The sequence below is a fragment of the Cyanistes caeruleus genome, chromosome Z, assembly GCF_971803275.1.
Source record: "Cyanistes caeruleus chromosome Z, bCyaCae1.hap1.1, whole genome shotgun sequence".
Taxonomy (NCBI): domain Eukaryota; kingdom Metazoa; phylum Chordata; class Aves; order Passeriformes; family Paridae; genus Cyanistes; species Cyanistes caeruleus.
In genome coordinates this window covers 44,966,244-44,986,212 of record NC_141732.1, presented here as the reverse complement: position 1 = coordinate 44,986,212, position 19,969 = coordinate 44,966,244, and the positions used below count along the sequence as shown (strand labels likewise).

Sequence of the window (19,969 nt, the reverse complement as noted above, 5' to 3'; positions counted from 1 at the left end):
CACACTATATACACTGCATTATATCATGCTGAGGACAACTCTGGTCATGTCTCAGAAAAAGCTATCTGGATACTCATTTTACAGCCTGATGACTAAGTTCAGCAGCTGTAGGTTATATTGGGCAGCTACTGCCTGATACAGCATCTCTGGCAACAAAGAATAGCAGCAGAATAATCAAACACCTTTCCTTTTCTAGAGAAAGCCTTATCGCTGCTCTGAGAAGAAAAAGTTTCAGTGGCAAGACTGATTTAAACTCACATCCCTCTTCTTCCCCAGTTTGGAAGCACTTCTATCCTGAGCATAAAAAAATGTAAAAGATATGTTGAACTTCATATTTAGTGAAGTTTAATTTGTATTCTAGTCTAGCCAAGGTTTTTAGGGGAAAGAGGGGAAATTTTTCATGACTTAACACTGTGTTTAGGAGCCAGCTTTCAGCTGAAAATCCATGTATTTTAGATAGCATGGAATTTTCAACAAGAAACATGGTATTAATGAATACTTCCACCTGTTTTAGAAGGAGCTTTTAAGATCAAAATCATAATGAGTGGACATACAAGCCTGGAACCAATCTCCTAAAATAATCAGTAAGCAATTTTAGAAACAGAGTTTTTACATTAGAATGTCTTCCACATAGTTGAAATATTAAGATAGTTTCTAGTTAAAATTTCCATAGTTTTATTAATGTTTACCAAGTTTAGCTACCCATTTAATTTGTCCAAAATGCCCAGCACAGTTTTTTTTTAAAGAAAATGGAGCTTCAAAAGCAGCATTAGCTTAGTCATAGCTCCCATAATCTGTTCCAGGTTAATAGATATTCTGCCTCTCTCTCCTGCTTCCTTGAGTCTGGGCATATAAACGGAAGACAGAACAATCCTCTCCAGCTTGGCCACTCACCACTATCCCTCTGCTCACAGCAGACACCAGGAAAAAGCTAGAGTGCTGTCCAATTCATGAGATTGAAAAGGAGACAAATAAACGTATATCCGAACAGGATGAACTCAAGTTGGACCAGGTGAATGCTAGTGGTTCTGTAATAGCATGTAAAATTGTTACAGTGCTGCCTGCAATAATACCTGAACTGCAGCTTACAATATTTCACCCATCACTCCAAAAATAATGCAGAAATATTTTATCTGTTTCTTTAGGTGTAAAGACTTTTCAAGACAAACTGTCAACAATACCTGCATAACATCTACTGGCACATGAATGAATTTTTTCATTACTATTTATATCCATATAATTACTGAACTCCTACACTTTTACATCTCAGAACCCCATCCCGAGATATGCCTTGAGCCCTTGATAAAATTATGCAGACACAGGCTGACATTCAAGAACTCTGGACTGCACTTGCTAATTTTGCACTTTTCTGCTGTCCCAACTGTCATGCAGCAATAATTTACTTATTTTCATATACAAGACAAACTTTAAATTTGCCACAATACATTTAGTCAATTCTGTAAAGCCACACGTTTACCAAATCTTTCTCACACCATGTATCAGGAATTTATTTTTGAGTGCTGCATGAAAAGCCATGCTGGTCTACACTTCACAATGCACATCTGATCACCACCCTTTCTAGTACGTTTAGAAAACAAGGTTTTTAAGAAAACAAGGTCTTTAATAAGAAGTACTTCTTATTCTTCTAATTTAATGTGTTTACAACAATGCAAAGGACAACATTTTGAAGGAAATATTAGGAATCACTGATGTTAAGTAGTTAACACAGTAGTCCACTTTCTACAATATCAGTCAGTTTTTGCTAGTGAAGCTTCACTTAACTGAAGAACTATCAGTAAGGAGCTCTAAGTTCTGACAGGACTGCAGAGGTTGGTTTGGGCCTTTTGTTCATTTTTTGCACCCAGTCTCTAAAGAACAATATGACACCCCTCTCCACACACACTTCAACAAGACTTTAGTAGTTTCCAGCACATTTCCTCAAAACAGGTGATAACCTGATATTTTGGCAGCCTCTCTGAGAGATGATAATTTAGTCTCCTCTTTCGTCATTGACCAGTTCAGCCAGGTCAGTCATCTGCACTCTAGCACTGAGGCAACATGAATTAGCCGTAATGTGCAGCATTGTTGGCTTTGGTCTTACTTGTCCCTAGCTGCACTGTCACCCCATATTAACTAGTTTTGGTGTGCAACTGCCCAAGAATAAAAAGTAATTTATTTCTTCCAAAGTGGTTTCATGGAGAAAAGCCTTCTCCCTTCTCCAGCAATAAGCTGAAACTAGCTTGTTTTATAGCGTGACTGCGGGAAAGTTGAAACAGGGAACAGGAGTCAAATTGTTTCCATTCTTGTCCCTAACATTTGGGAAGTGTAGGAAGATAACATTTTTTCATCTCTCTCCCTGCTTGGTTTAATTAGCAAACATGCTAACTCATTTGATTTCGGGAAGCATAGGGTAACATTTTAAGGAATATTAGCGACACATTACCTACCATTTCCCTAGCTCTGGTTTGTAGCCTACATACCACATATTATGAAAGTCTGAGACATGAGGAACAGATTATTCCTCTATAAAAGGTTCTGAAGCTGAGAGTGGGAGGGCTGTGCCCCGTGTTTGTTGGTGGTATTGCACACATATAGTGGGGAGCAATGGGAGAGGTGTGGTGTGAGAGCTGCAGGTGCATTGCAAAGCTGCTCTGCATGTTTTTGTAGCTTTGTAAGTGGTTTCTTACAGGCACGGTTCTGTAAACATGAAACTGACTTAAGACAGAAATCCTGATCATGGTCTTTTAAGCTACCAAAGTTATGTCGTGATTTCATGTTTATTACCTGATGTTCATTGCTGTTTAGGACTTTAATACACTGATCTCTTGCTTATATGTTATTTACTCATAATAGGTTTGAAGCTCTCCCTAAGAGACGAGGGATCATCCATAAAGATGATCCTTTCCAGAAGTTCATAGTCTTTTCATTTAAAAACCTTTAATTTTTAGAACCATATTGTATTATCGTTGTAGAAGGGATAAAAGGAATATGTGCTGCACACAAAGGAAGAAAAAAAAGACCAGGGAGAGGGATAACAACAACGTTCACCAGATGCATTTAGTAACTAAACATTTGCCATAGTAGATCCTACAAACAATTATGTTATGCATATAATCACTTTCCCATCACTTCAAAGACACTAATGCCTGCTCTGCAACCTTTTAAGAGCTTAGCAGCAGTGAGATATAAAATGGAGTAGGTTGGCAGCAGTATCATGGTCTACTAGGCACGTTCATTAGCAGTTAATTAAAAACTAGACATCTGCCCTAAGAAATGTGTTCAAAAAAGGATGAGTAACAGGTCTGTCTTAGTACCAATTATTATCATTACTTGCAGAGCAAAGGCTGTGTCCACTTTCAGAGGAAAGTGGGAAGGTAGAGAAGAGTGCAGTGATGCATACTTAAGTGACTGCACTAAGATAATTAGCTAGAGCAGTGATTTTAAAAATATTGGTAGTTCACCCACCATTTTGTAGCAAACCCAGAAGTTCATATTTGCAAAGGGAGAAAAGGAATTACAAACACATTATTGTACTTTTTCAATGTAGGTTTTATTGCCCCAGATTTTTATTTCCTAGTGTCTCCATAACCAAACCATAAAGACTCAAAACTCAGCATATAAAAAACAGCATTAGTGTCTCTGAGCAAGCACCTCCTAACTATTTTAAAGGCATTACAGCTTTTTATCTCCCATATTTTAGGGTAAGTCCAGCCATGAAGATATCTTTAATCAGGACTTAAAGTGTGGAATTACATTTTCAATCTCTGTCAAAGACTTCTAAAGACACAGTTAGTATATGTCTGTGAAACAGAGTTCCTATAATTAAACAGTGACAGGTCTCTTTTGGGTTCCCTGCTCATAGAGAACAAGCTCCTACAACCCCACTCCTCACCTTAAAGCAGCTCTGTTGAGGTCTCAAACACCTGATTTTACTTTAACACCTTTTTCACTTAATTATATGGCTTTTTAATCCTTATCATTATGCATTTAGAGCATTCTTCCGTTCTTAAACAGATGTAACAGGTGTACTCTCCTGTATCTCTTGAAAAGCACTGAATTAAAAATTCAGATGTGATTGTAAACGAACAGTGAAAAAAAAGTTATGCTTTTTTCCCAAACCACAGTAGTTGTCTTCTCTTGTGCTGTTCTAAATAAACACTTGAAAAGTAAACACAAAGAATTTTTTCCAAAATCTTATCAACACTAGCATCAGTAATACTATCAACGGTTGCCTCCAAGCTCCATAGAGGTGTTCTGAAAAAGTATCTGGAAAACACAAGTCATTTAGAGACCTAAAATGTAAAGGACACTAATTCATGTCAACTTTTGTGTAACAGGAAGAAATGTGATTTTGTTCAATTCAAGGAGATGGAAAGACTTGAGAGAAAAACATGTATTACTGTGTTCAGTTTCATGATCATATTCATTCCCTTTCCAAAGGGCCATCTTCCAATTTTCCATTTATTTCCTTGAATTTCATAAGGAAGTGAGAGCCTGCATCAAATATCTGTGGCCCAACAACCACAACAGGGCTGCTGTCTGAGCTTATACAGGTAGTTGACCAAGGAATAGCCTTTTCCCCCACTATTTAAAAACTGTCTTAAAACCAGTATTGCAAATATAACCTTTCAAAAAAGGAAGTAACTCAAGACTATGCTCCTGTCACATCCCATTTTTTCCCTCATCCTAAAAAAAACCAAAAGCCCAGTATGCACAACCCACTGTACCAGCAGTCAGATTTGGCAGGAGGAAACTCAATAGACACTCTAAGCAGTTAATTAATACTTACATTTAAAATTTCTGGAAGTACTTCCCAAACAGTATTTCAGGTATAGGGAAGAACATATTTCAGGACAACAAACAAATCACTTGGAAGAATGTATTCACATTCTTCTAGAAAAGTATCCATGGACACGGCAAGAGTAACAGATACCATCTACTTAAAACTTCTGGCATGTCTTTGATATGGCCCCTCACAAAATTCTTGCCACTCAAACAAATAGTGCATTCAGAGTAATGGATTATTACATGGATGAGGAACTGGATGGATGACTGCATCTGAAGAGAAAATGAAACTTAACCCAAAGAGTGGCTTCACACCTCTGTGGAAGACAGTAACTAGTGGAATCCATCAGGAGTGCAAAATGTGACCACCACAACTCATCAACAGCACAGGTAATGGAACTGACTGTGCCCTCTCCAAGTTTGCAGATGACATCAAGCTGTGCAATGCAATTGATTCACTTAAGGGAAGGGGTGACATCGAGATGGACTTTGACAGGCCTGAGAAGTGGGACCGTTTCATGAGGTTCTCATGAGATTCCACAATGGCAAATGCAATGTCTGGCACCTGAGCTGTGACAATTTGTAGACAGGGGGATAACGGGCTTGGAAATGGCCTTGCTGAAAATGACTGGCAGGTGCTAAAAGAAACAAATAATTAGATTATTGTATTTGCAGCCCAGAAAGCCAGCTGCATGCTGGGCTGTATCAAAAGTATTTGGCCAACAGGTCAAAGGGAGTGATTCTGTCCCTCTTCCCTCTACATCATGAGATGCCTACTGGAGTACCATGCCCTGCTCTGGGGTCCACAGTGCAAGAAAGACATTAACCTGCTACAGCAGGTTCAGAGAAGGCCCACAGAAGTCATCTGAGAGGGCTGGAACACCTTTTCTTAGATAAAAAAAGACCAAGTTGGGGTTGTTCAGCCTGAAGGTTTCACGGATCACAAATATAAAGATTTGTGATCTTTATACACAAAGTGGGTTTTTAAGAAAACGGAAAGAAACATTTTACGAGGGCCTGTAGGTACAGAACAAGGGGCTGTGGTTTTACACTGAAAGATGGTGAGTTTGCATTGGATACAACGACAAAACTTTTTATGTTGTGGGTGGTGAGATACTGGATGCCCCAACCCTGAAAGTGTTTAAAGTCAGGTTGGATGGGATTTTGAGCAACCTGTCTCATGGAAGGTGTCTCTGCCCATGGCAGAGGGGTTGGGCTTCATATTTGACCATTTCTTCCAATCCAAACCTTTCTATCATAGGTAAACAGATTTATTTATAAAATACCAAAAATGCACTGCTTATTGCTCCATTTCCCAATTTTGCTCTGGCAGCAGCTGTCATATTTCCTTCTTGATGCATCTACATGCTTCTTTTCCCTTGATAATATCACCACACAAAGTGTGTTAATAGTCCCCACAAGACACTTCCTTCTGACCAATTTCAACCCTAATATTCAGTACCACTGCAGCCATTTACAAAACTAAGGTCTGAGTTTGCTTCTTTTTGCTGACAGTACACAACTGTGAAGAGTGGCTGATATGCCAGACAGCTGTGATAACATTCAGAGGGAACTCAACAGGCTGGAAAAATGGACTCCCAGGAATCTCATGACAATCAAAAAGGGCAAGTGCAATATCCTGCACCAGGAGGAACAATCACATAAACTCATACCCTGGGCTCCACACAGCTAGGAAGCAGCTCTGCAGAAAAGGTCCTTCCATACCAAATTGTGCATGAGCCAGAAGCAATGTTCCCTAGTGGAAAAGCAGGTGAATGGCATCCTGGGTTGCATTAGACAAAATACTGCCAGCAGGTCTAGGGAGGGGATCCTTCTTCTCTGCTTATCACTGCTGAAACTACAGCTGGATTACTATGTCCTCTTCTGGGTTTCTCCTTACAAGGGACACGAACAAAACAGAGAGCATCCAATAATATGTCTGGAGATGGCTAAACAGTCCCAGGTCTCTCCTCATATGACATACCCCAGTCCCTTATCTTTATAGCCCATCACTGTATGGCCCAATAACAAGACAAGAGGCAACGGGTACAGACCCAAACAAGGCAGGTTTGTCATTGGAACATACTCATATTTGACCAAGCCCTTGCACAGGCTACCCAGGGAGCTTTGGAGTTTTTGTCCTTGAACATACCCAAAAGCTTTATGGACACAGTAATGCATAACTGGCTCTAGATGGTCCTGTTTGAGCAGGGGCGAGTAGATAGACAACCTACAGTAATCTCTTCCAACCTTACCAATTTCATGATTTGCAGACTGCAGAATCACAGAATGTCTGAGGCTTTGAGGGACCTCAGGGGGATATCTGATCCAACCTCCCTGCTCAAGCCAGGTCATCCCAGAGCACATGGCACAATCCTCCATGTAGTTCTTGAATATCTCCAGTGAGGGGGACTCCACAACCTCTCTGGACAATCTGTTCCAGCACTAGGTCACCCACAAACTAAAGAAGTTCTTCTTCGTATTCAAATGGAACTTGCTGCGCATCAGTTTGTGTCAATGGCCTCTTGTCCTACTGCTCAGCACCACCAAGCAAAGCCTAGATCCTCCTCTGACACCCTCACTTCAGCCACTGATAAGACACTGTTGAGGACTCCTCTCAATCATCTCTTTTCAAGGCTGAACAGGCCCAAGGCAGTAAGCCTTTCCCCATAAGTGAGACACTCCAGTTCCTTAATTATCTTTGTAGGCCCCCTGCTAGTGACAGGTCTGCCATGTGCCAATTCTTATGTTGTCTCCCTCTTTAAACAAGTTTTATTAAAATGAGTCAAGTACAACTTCTTAATTTTCTAACTACTTCCTTTGCAATATTTGTTTATTTTGGTCAATTTGGTTTTCTTCCTTCCTTGTCTTCTAAATCCTTTATTCTGACAGGAAGAAAGCCGCACTCTGCAACAGTAAACAAACTTTAAAGTGTCTACCACTGAATGTCTAGCTAATGAGCCAAGAATGTGGGTTTGTAGAAGCCGTTTGACAACTAACCTTAAGTGAACAAGAGCCACAGTGCCTAATGTGGGAAGAGAATGTCCCTTCAGAAACAAAGAATAGTGTCTTCAGCAAGTCTCTTCCATCTACAAACCACATGAAATGTCATTGTGCTACAGAAATTTAAATCCATAGAAGGACAACATTGGCAAAAGCTATTCAAAGCTGTATACATACAGAATCTGTGTGGCACTGGCATGATTATTTAAAGGCCCAACTTCCCATGGGTAAAATCCTGTTCCTTTTTCATGCTTTATTGAAGGAGATGTATAGGGTAGTGTCTTGGGGTCTCCACATTGATTTTCCACTCCCACAAAAAAAGCAAATGAAATACCACAACTTTACTGGAAAGAGAATTTATGTAAGAAAGCAAATACCCAAGTAAGAAAGAAGATCTAAGTTAAGACAAGTTTGTTAAACTTCTGAACAGGAAGCTCTTCAAAGTTTTTCCCATTTCCTGTCTTTGCTTGTTCAGAAAACACAAACCACACTAGTAAGTATCAATTGCACAACAACATTTCTAAGCAGCTAAGAGTTGCAAAAATTGCCTCTCATAAAACAGAAAACTGATGCTATACTGGGAAAAAGGCAGTTTGCCACACACGTTCCCCAAGCAGTCCTTTTTTCACAAGTTCAGATCTAAGGTAACTGAAATAAGACAGAGAAGTTGTACTTCAGTGCTCCACTGATACAATGGTTATAAGTACAGTGAGCCCTTGTGCCACTTTAACTATTAAAAGAAAAAAATAAGATACATAAGGTCTAGTAACATGCTCTAAGTAATCCATGAAGCTACTTCAAAACAATATGAAGCCTAGCTGGAAGCCTGTACCCCTGGGTTGAAAATAACCCTAGTATTGTTTAACTTGTTCATCAGGGACTTGGACAAAGGGACAGATGCCTCCTCAGCAGGTCAGTGATGACACAAAGCTGGGAATAGTGGCCAATACCCCAGAGTGCAGCCTTTCAGAAGGGCCTCAAAAGGGGTGGAGAGATGGGCAGAGAGGAGGCTTTTGAAATTCAGCATGGGCAAATACACTGCACTGGGAAGGAACTACCCCAAGCACCAGCTCAGCTGGGGCTGATCTTCTGGAAAGAAGAACCCGGGGCTCCTGGTGGACAACAAGTTGTCCATGAGCCAGCAGTGTGACCTGGTGGCCAAGAAGGCCAATGGTGTCCTGGGGTGCATTAGGAAGAGCACTGCCAGCAGGACAAGGGGGGGTGATCCTGCCCCTCAGCCCAGGTGAAACCTTCACCTAGTGAAGCTATTAAGGCGTCAGATAACAGATAGGTGCTCATCAACGACTGTGAGTATCTGAAGGGAGATGACAGAGCCAGGCTCTGCTCAGGGGAGCTGAGCAGTAGGACAGGAGGCAATGGGCACAAACTGATGCACATGAAGCTCCACTTGAACACAAGAAAGAACTTCTTTACTGTGCAGGTGACCAAGCACTGGCACAGGTTGCCAAGGTTTTGGAGTCTCTCTCAAGGGAGATATTCAAGAACCATCTGGACACAGTACTGTGCCATGTGCTCTGGGATGACCTGGCTTGAGCAGGGAGGTTGGACCAGATGTCCCCCTGCAGTCCCTTCCAACCATTCTTTGATTCTGATTCTGTTCATGTTTCATTGGTTTGCATTCTGAAATATTTTCTACTTTTATGAGAAATTTTGAATTTTTTCAATGCAAAGAGGAAAAAAAAAAAGTCTTCCAACACCAGAAATGCTTGGGATGCTCTTATTTACATGGTCAGTAACAGTACACACACAGTACTTGTGCTGAATCGCAGGATCCCAACTCTTAAATTTTAATACCGTAGTTAGCTTTACACTTACAGAACTATGAAACAGATCTTCAGTGCTTCCCAATACAATTCAAAAAGTATTTAAAAAATCATATTCAAGAGTAACTTATTAACTATTTGATTAGATTCCGTATCACCACTACACATTGCAAGGGAGAAAGGACTCTTTCCCTTAGCACAAATCTGAGGAGAAACTCTTATCTTCGTTGTGCCTTCCTGTCTTACTGTAAACAGCTATGTTTCACTGCTTTTCATTGGGGATCTTTGAGGGCAAGCCGGGGCACCAGAAAGATAAGTGATAACACACTTCAGATCACTTTTGTAAACAGTAAATGACAGGTGTGGATGACCTCACCCAAATGATTCACCACCACACCCAGTGAATAAGCCCATCAGCTGTTTTTCCACTAAAGTGGTTAGCAATTAACTGTTTAAGAAATTTTTAGTGATAATTCTTAAATGGCAGGATTTCCCACTGCCATAGAGGGAATAATTATATAGCACTGCCAGCAGGACTGGGGTTTCCACCAGAGTAGGTCTGCACTAGCAGCCTCTCAACGCTGTGGAGCCTCTCTGGATCATCCCGGCGCACGCAGGCAGAGTCCTGCAGCGAGGATGCAGGGCATTGCCAGCAGATGGAATTCTTCCAGTTCAGTGGCATCTCCTCCCCAAGGTGCATTAACACTCCACTACTATAGCTGCACCCACACAAAAGCTTTTGCGGACAGAAAAGGTTTTTCTTCCTTCCTCTGTGCTTTTAGGTAGTGCAAGTCAACCTAAAACTCTGTGGGGGTTGTACCACGTGCAGACCCACTGAAGCATGAGTAGAGCAACATAACAAGCAGCCCACAAACTAAAGAGAAGCCCTTTTGCTAATGTAACCTTTTATGTATGTAGAAACACACAACATTTTTTATGAAATATGCATGGTATTTTAAATCTTAAAAAAATGTGTATTTCAGGGCTTGTTTAAGAACAATTCCTGTCTCAAACACTTCATAGCAAAAAAACACCCAACAAAACAAAATAAATAGAAATTAATCAGAAGACCATCTTTGTAAGGGCCCTTGTATTAATTATGTTATTTATTTGCCTTGTTTTTAACATAGATAAAATCATGGATTTTTTTTTTCTTTTCTTAGGCTAAATTCTGAAGAAATGAGGGATAAACAGCAAAGCTGAAGACAAACAGGAGAAAAGGAATGGAAGAGCCACACAAGCCTTTGTAAAAAACAGATGCCACAGGACAGGAAGAGTAGAGTTTCTGTCACCACAGAAAAAATGACCTTGCTCAGGAAAACATGTCTCTGCCAATGGACTCCAGATGCTAAAAGAAAGTAACAAATTCAGAGCCACACTCTAGAAGTCACAAAAAATGACCTTAAAATCTCCTGATCCAGACAAGTCAAAGGCTGCTTTTCTGAAACCAGTCACATTCCTCTATCACTGTCAGTCCAAGACAGTTCAAGAGCAAAGATTTTCTTTAATTTTAGACAAGTACATACTGCCTTCTCTGAAGGCTCAGATTCAAGCCTGAAGTCTCTAGAATGAAGCTGTCAGCACGCACTGCTTCTGCTCTGCAGAAACTGCCAGCACATTTCACTTCTGCGGCAACCATAAATTCCTGCTATTACTCACCTTCTAACCTCAAATCTATGTATTTGCCTTTTTAGCTACTGTTAGCATACCACCACCATCCAACAACACTTCAAAAGCATGCTCCTACTGCACAGCATGCTCCTACTGCACTGCCAAAAACAACTAGTTCAAGCATGCACCAATTTGGAAATGACTTACAGATATTACTCTAGAGGGTTTTATTACTGACGTATGATTATCTTAAAAAGTATTTATTTTCCTTACAGGCTCTTTCAGTCTCCAGAAATTTAACTCTTGCTGAACATGACAGAAATTATTAAGTACCAAAACTTTTTGGTAAATTAAAATCCAGAACTTGAATAGAGGATTTGAAATTATACAAACTACCTTTATGTCCCAGCTACTAATAACTATAAAAAGATTTCAGAGATGCCAAAAAATAAAAAATATGATAGCCATAAGAAAAGCATTACACCAATCTTTATTTAGCGTTCCAAGCCAAGACAAAAATCTTGTACATTTTCTCTACATTCCATAATGACTTCAACACATCAAACAGTTACTTCTGAGCATGCATTTAAGCACTCTTGCTAATTCTTGCTTTTACTTCCTCATTACTGCTGCTTGTAAATACCCATTCTGAAGAGCCAGTTAGCCAGCACCTTTATAAATAGTACTAGATACTGTTTCGGGCAGTTGAGTATTAATTTCAGGCAATCAGCATGTAAGATAGCAACCTTGATAGTTCAGCAAGTACTCTGAAAAATTCAAAAATAATGCAGTTCCTAGAAATTCTGCAATTGAAACAAACTCTAATGCATATTTAAGAGTTACAGCAAAATACTGTGGAAACTGTGTCTTTGTCGCACCTTTACTATTTCCTAAAGTTATCCTAACTGCCTATGCTTGTCTTTCTCTCTATGCAAAACTCAGGAAAGCAAGCTTCTTGTCTAGTCCTCCCACACAACCCCTATCTCAAGTCTGGCTTGCTCCTCCTCCATGAAAAATACAACAAGTAGATTGCTGTTTTCTTGTACATTTACAATGTTTAATATTTACATTTATAAATTGTATTTATCTTGTGTCCCCCTATATCTTTCTCCACCTGCATCTTCCTCTGCACCTGCCTACTCTCAATGACTCCACCTAGTTAGAGATATATTTTGCCTTTGCAGTCCACATCACTCCCATTCATGCAGAGGCAATTAGTTCAGTTTATCAGTGTTCCCTTCTCAAAATCTGTATGGTTTGCTCTTTGCACCATTTTTACTGCAAAGTAAGCCAACCTGCAGCTCTACATTGTTTAACATACTAACTCCCAAAAAGTCTTTCTATTCCTACTCATGCTGGGATAGGACAACTCCATGAACACAAACATCCTTTGTCCTTACTCAAAAACAAGCAAAATTTTTCTTTTGTCTGCACCAACCAATTCACCTCTCCCACCCAACTCCTCTCTCCTCTGAATATACCATATTTCCAACTACTTTCCAGACAAGTACTGAAAGCTGCATCACATTTTATCTCAGCCTGACTCTTTATCTACTCCAATTCCCCCACATATTCCACTAAGTATGAAAGCAAAGTAGACATTTGTAAGAGAAAATTATGTGCATGTCTTAATTTTGTCTCCTTTTACTTAATAACTTCATTTTTATTAATATTATCCACTTTAACACTATCTCCAAAGGTAAGCTATTCTGCCTATACACTTGAATCAAGAGAGGTGAGTTGAATCACTTTCTAGAGGAAGCAGTACTTTCCTCTAGGATTAAATAACTTACTCTCTGTGCCAATTACATATATGAATACACATGCATACTGCTCCCAACCACATTCTGCAAATTCTTGCTTTCAACTGCACTATTCCAGCCTTTATATGCAACTTCAGTCCTTTATATTCCACCAGAACCATTCTTTCTAAACCAGTCTAAACTGAATCAATCAACTCTTCAATATCAAATCCTTCCATCTTAACCCTTCCTGAAACCACATGTTCCAATTAGAATTTTTTTGTTCTTTTCTTATTATCACACATGTTTTTCCAAACTTGCCATTCACCTCTGCTGCAAAACAGACCAGTTTTGAGCTCTACAGCATTCAAAGTGTACGTGCTATATCCCCAACACCCAATCAGTAAAAAGGAATCTAGCAAGTAGTACCAACTCATATTTGGTACCTCACATGGTATTTCATAAGAATCTACCTTTCTGCATTCACAGTTTCAGTCATATATCTTCAGGTTTTAGCATTAGCTAACAATATTTCTGTTCAACTGTCATACTTTCACTCCTTTCCTGAAAGCTCTTGGGCTTCACAAATTTATAACTGTACACTTGGTCCACCTTCAACTTGTAGTTTAGATACTAGATTTTGATGAGAGCCACCTGAAGCTCTTTTGCTTTTCCTATTGGGCAAGATCCAAGGTGAAGCTTTTTCCATCCACCCCACATGAAGCTTTGCAAGACAAGGGAGGTCTGTCCAGCAATTCAATTCCATTTGACTTTTGGATGCAATTTTGCCCTCTCCAGAATGACTGAGAATACCTTCTTCATATACCTGCAGAAAATTGTCTTATTTAGATACTACCTTCCTCTACATTGCTGCTCCAATATTCTTCCTTTCTCATCAGGCCACAGAGACTGGGTGTGTGAGGGTGGGGAGTCAAGACAAAAAGTCTGGTTAATCCCATTCTTTCAAATTCTACACACCTTCTCCCACATTTTCTCTTTTGGGTAGGTCAATACATACACATCATACCAATACCAATACACATCAATACCACTTCCATATTTTTCCTCCAAGCTTAGTGGCACTAAGAGTAAAAATCTGACCATTGAGGGCTGGTATTTTTAGAATACTGCCTATCATGCTGACAAATACCTCCCTCCATTGCTGTACACTTTAAACTGGTAAACTAAGTCAGGAGCTTTTGTATTCTAAAAGTAACTACCATGAATCCTAAGATAAAACTAAGGTTTCTATCTGTTCTAAAACATGAAGAATGACCCAGGATGTTGCTACACAATAGAGCTCCCATTGCCAGAGTTCAGTGATTTAGACTTGGAGTTATGGAGTTTATGTTAAAAGTGAGGAGAGTGTCTTGTGCTCACCAGATCTAATTTTATTTAATTTAAAAGAACTAGGCAATTTCCCCTCCCTCAGCACATAATGCAGATCATGGCTGAGAAGGATCTAAAGTAATGCTACAGCTGCTTAGCTCTTCCCTTCCACTAAACTCTGCATTCATTTCTGCTCTAGTCTGTATTTCTATTTTATAATGAAACATACAGCCTAGTTATTTATAGGCTTTCTAAGGATTAACTACACACTCATAAGAATAAACCCTCAAGAGGTTAACCTCATCCTCTTAAGCTTCACACACTACAATCCCAGAGATAGCTGGCAACCACAGCCAAGAGAGAAAAAATAATCCCACATCTTGCTAATCCTTTAGCCAATCACCTCATGCAACAGTGGAGAGGCCTCTCGGTGGCCAACAACTCAATCTGTCTCAGGAGCACTGTCAGTCCAAAAGATACATATTTCACCAAATCATTAACAACCCACCTCAACAGGAAAAATAAGACATACCTGGCTTCTCAGTGGTATGCTGAAATCATGCATCAAAAATGCAGTGCTGAAGTTTCCTGCTTGCTGCTTGTATTTCTCATTTGCATATTTCCATATTCTACTCATACTGGTTAATTGATTAGAAAGCAAATCTAATCTTGCATTGTTCACACCTAGACATACCAACTTAACTGCCACTTAAAACTCCCTAACGTGAGCTTGCTATTTTCTACATATCTCAAGAAAACAACCCAACAAAAAAAACAAGCAAACAATGAAACAAAACACAAAAAAACCCCAGACCACCCACAAAGAAGCCAAAACAACCATTCAAGTTAAACCATAATATTCCTTCATACCATGATCTAGATTTTTCCTTAACCGCAGAAGTGGACACTGCCTGCAGCTGCAGCAATGCCAAGTAGTTAATGGGGGCACTTATCCTTTTAGTTAGGGTTTCTGCTTTGTTCATTATTTATCTAGCAAAATTGCTACTTCGTTCTACTCTAATATAATAAATATTAAATGGTGCTATTTAAAAAAAATTGAAAGGAGATGGTTAAGCCACACTGTTACCCCATGGCTGAAAGCAAAAGCCTTCAAGACCACATAGGATAAGTGCAAGGCCAGGAGTATGACTGTTAATAATCAAACATCATCCAAGCTTTTTCCTGAAGTAAGAATTTTTAATCAACACAGAGGATTAGCACTGCTTGCAAGCTCACTGAGTCCAACTATATTACTTTCTTGAAAAAATGTGTCAATTTATTCATTCTGTTTTGTATGTACTTAATATACACCTATTCCCAAGCCCAGCTTTTGATTTTGTAGGCAAATTCTCTGAAAAATCCCAGTCCTGTGAGACTGTAAGTCTCTATCCTCATAGTCTGTCCTCTAATAGGCTTCTCTCTTTTCAACTGGAAATAAAAAGTATAAAATAAATATAGTTCAAAATAATTTTGTATTTCAAAACATTATTCCCAGTAATTAAAAAGTCTTTTTTTCTCCTTCCACAATTCACACATTGCACGAGAGTAACAGGAGTTTGTCTAATGAAGGAAGCCAAGTGGGAAACTCTTGAATCATCTGGTGTCATGAAACAATGGTCCTTAAGGACAGAAAGGAAGAGGGGGAAAAAAGGCAAATCCTGGCAGAAATGCAGAATTTTTTTTAGTCAAGAGAAACCAGGCAAGCTAGAGCCAGCTAGCAAAATGAAATATCCCTCCTATCCTCAACAATTACCATATGCATGTATTTTTGGTAGAGGGACACCAGAAGTGCCTCAATCACATCTTCTACTGTTACAGATCGGCTGGACCAATCTGCACCCTGAAAAGAAGTCTGATGATCTTTCATGCCCATAATAGGTGTCTAAACCGTTAAATTACTATATCTTTTCTTATCTTGAAAGACACTGCACTTTAGCAGCATGGCCCTTCCATTGTTCTTTACACTAAGTCGGGCCCCTGAACAATACTGACAGCTGCTATCAAACTGTGCCGTGCTCACCCTCGGTGCAGCTGCCGCTTGTAGGAACAGACAGGCTTCTGATGTGTCCTCCCCTCTGGGGAAAGGGCTTGACACCCTGAGTGCTCAGTGAGGGGGAGCAAAGGTCCACTGAATTGTCAGCCTGATTTTATGCTATTCAGATTTTCCAGGGCATACACCGTCCCTTTCAAACAGAACCAAGCATATGTCAGAGCATGAAACCTATTGTGCGGCACAAGGTAACTATTGATTAATAAGACTGTAAAAGATCACTGGGACATACCTCTAATTTTGGCATTATGTAAATGCATGCATCTTACATGGTCAAACAAATGTTGTGCCCAGCATGTTAATTTCCCCACTCACAGTTTTGAATTTGTATGGCTTCATTCAGAAGTTTTTCATGAGACATAGGAAAGTATATCTTCAGCTAAATCTTCAACAATAATAAAACAAAAACTGTAGAGCCTACAATTCCTGCTTCCAAAGAGCTTTCCCTCCCTGCTCCCCCAAAAACCCTAAAGTTCTTAATTGCATGTGGTACTTGCAGATCCTATGGCTTTTAAGACTGTATTGTGTGGACTTCAAAAAGAAGCAGATGACATGCTTGAGATAGCAAGATTTGGTTTGCCTAAGTAGCACTATTTTAAGATGAGAAAGAATCTTTTAAAATATATTTTAGTATGTTTCCTTTTACTGCATAAACACTTCTTTAAAACTAGTTCATAACGAAGAGTTTTCCATTCCATTTTCATTCCTTAAGAAGCCATTTGTTTTAAAAAATGCAAGAAAGTACGGTTCTCTAATCTTTGCTAATCAAATACCACAAATGTACATGTGGTGGTGTATTTCAAAGATCAAATCAGGTATTCATAAACTAATCCATTACACAAGCAAAGCATAGAGGAGATTCTGACAAATACAGATGTAATTGTGTGGGTTTCTAAGATGTGATTAGCAAATCAACTAAGTAACAGTCAAAATTTGATACGAAGGAAAAACAGCACAGATTTGAAGGGGGGGGTATGTTTATGCAAAGCTAATCTGTCAAGTGTAATAAAGCAGCTTGAATAAAATTTAAGCTGAAAATCCACTGAAGCTCCCCATTTCAGGGAGGAAAAGCTATTAAAAGGAAATGAAGGTCACCCTCCCAGTTTATTTCACCTAATTGACTGCCAATAGCTTACCACAGGCAAACCGACTGCAGATCTGCAATTGAGAAACTGATGAAAGGAGCATTTTCAAGCTGAGGCTCATTCTTTTAATCCTCCCTCACTCCTATTTTTTTTTTTTTCCATCTCCAGTTGGGATGTAATTTTAAGCACAGATGGATTAACTGGTTCCATTGTCTGTAGACGTCATTGGACTATGGCACTGTTAATCCGTACAGCAGCATGTCTAATTATCATTACAAAGTGTCTGAGGGAACTATAAAGACCAGCAGGGCATCTTCTCACAAGCAATTAACATAAATTGATAAATGAGTAATTTGAATCCGCTCAAGGCGCTCACATACGAATAAAATCAGAAAGGACAGGTTCTTGTTTCGGCTACTTCTTTCACTTAGTCGGAGGGGCAGAAAACATGAGAAATATTCCAGACTTAGTGGCAGGGGAAATGAACTCATACAGTGGAAGGAATGTATGGTTCAAAAAGTTCATTAATACAAAGCAAATGACTTGTGATTGACAACCAGTCACAAGCAAGTAGTATTAACTTTTTTAGCATATTTAAAAGCACATTCTTGGTGAAAGGCTATTAGAACACTGTGTCAGACAATTAATACTACTTCAAAAGCAAGTGAAGTTTCTATTCAGTAGCTTGCTAATTTAAAATTCATGAAAGATTCACAAGAAAGGGAAAGAAAGAAGAATGAATAGTTGTATAAGCTCCAAGAACTCAAGTGTCACAAAAAGCATGAGGAAAAAGTATCTAGCTCAACTGACTTACAATACCCATAAATAAACAAGCAACTCTCCTAAAACTATATTTCTTGCAGAAAAGTTTTGTTACATGCAGCACTGCTGGACAAAATCATGTTCTGACAAAGTAAACTATTATCTTTATCTTTGCTAAAATCTGTGTGAAACAAAAACACTTCAGCAATGCTAGGCATCAAAACAGTGTTACATATCAAAACATTTCAGTTTATCTTAAAAATTGCAAAGCAGTAAGATATGAAAGCAAGTTATACACACTGTAGGAGGTAGACCTGGAAGGCCACGTACCCCGATGATGGCATTCAATTCAGCCATGGTCACTTGTTTGGCACGTTCTACAGCTTGGGCCACTTGTTGCTGATGCTGTTGAAAGAAGAAAGGGTATAAGGAGGAATTTGAATTAAGGTATTACTACACCATATCAAACTAGGATCACAAATACTTGAATAACCAGTTTGTCTGCAGAAGCTCACACTACCTATTGCAAGACATCTCATGCAGATAAAAGATAACAATGCCCTATTTTTCCCCCTGTTCAAAAGGAAAGAAGAGACCTGAAGGCTGCCAGCTTATCTCTTACCCTACATCCCCTCATTATTAGTTTTCTGGCAAATGAATAATCATTTTTAATTGAGCTGACAGGATAATAAGGTCAACTTTACATCAATTTCAGTTTTAACATTTATAGACTCTGTGCTCACATAGCAAAACAAACTGAAATTTCAAACAGGGAAAATTGACCACTGAAATCAAGAATTGAAAATACTCTTTGTAAGACCGTAAGAGTTTCAAAATAATAAGTTTCAAAATGTAACAGCAGCTGCCCACAACATGCTAAAATCATAGTCATTCAGGCCAAAGGTAGGTTTACAAACTTAGTGTTCTACAAATGAGCTAAACACACACCTTTGATATAAACTATGTAGAGAACATAACCATGCTTATTTCATTAGATCTACACTTGACAAAGACTATCTAATAAACAAACACCCTGATCAGAAATGAAAGCATTTTCTTGTATTGCTACTATTTTATAGACTCGCACTCTACTCAGGAAATGAATGAGGCTGAGCCATTGTCACTAGTTTGAACTCAGATTTGTTAGATCAAATTAGCAGGGGGTTTGCACACTTCAGCTGTAACAGATGTTCCTTACACTTGTGTATTGTGATAAAATTAACATCGTAAAACTAGCTAATTTGCAAACAGAAAAACAACATAATTGCACTTTAACAGCTGAACAGTTTTACTTACTTCCTGAGACAAAAATGGGATGACTTGTGCACAAATTGTATTCAATCTCTTCGCGATTTCTGTCTACAGAGGAAAAGTATTATGATTAAAAACTGCATTTTAGAAAGTTTGACATATATTAACTAGTATATAGGATTATATTAAGTTCAGACAGTGAAGAAAGTAACAAAAAACTACCCATTTTCCATAGTACTGCAAATATAAATACTTAGTATATAAGCCCAGACAAAGAAAGAGATTTTGTTAGGACATCTGCCATGTCTAAAGCACCTAATCTGTATACACATTTAGGCACAAATCTGGTCCTTGTATATAGTACATTAATAAGCAGAGCATTTTTGAAATCCATTAACTCAAAGATAAAACCTTTTAAAAGGTAGATTTATTATTACTCAAATTATCAAGCAGCATAACATGAAGGCAACTGGCTCAGAAGAAAAATGCTTCTTTCATGATCAATTTTATCTGCCTATTAGAAGGTAAAATGACAAATGCACCATCATGAATACAAGAGAAATACTA

The 19,969-nt window shown here is 38.9% G+C and overlaps 1 protein-coding gene across 25 annotated transcripts in view; it reads right to left on the bottom strand.

Annotated features, from left to right (window-relative positions):
* Nucleotides 1–19,969, bottom strand: part of LOC111940674 (transducin-like enhancer protein 1) — a 74,162-nt gene that overhangs the window by 31,028 nt on the left and 23,165 nt on the right. For 16 of the 25 annotated variants that reach the window (XM_086869932.1, XM_086869942.1, XM_086869933.1 and 13 more), the window contains 2 exons: nucleotides 19,448–19,510; nucleotides 18,482–18,556 (listed from right to left, as the gene is read on the bottom strand). In XM_086869932.1, coding sequence (XP_086726058.1) covers nucleotides 18,482–18,556; nucleotides 19,448–19,510 — 138 coding nt within the window. Of the gene's footprint in view, nucleotides 1–18,451; nucleotides 18,557–19,447; nucleotides 19,511–19,969 lie in introns of all 25 variants that reach the window. The other 9 variants (XM_086869929.1, XM_086869936.1, XM_086869941.1 and 6 more) reach the window with 1 other exon arrangement.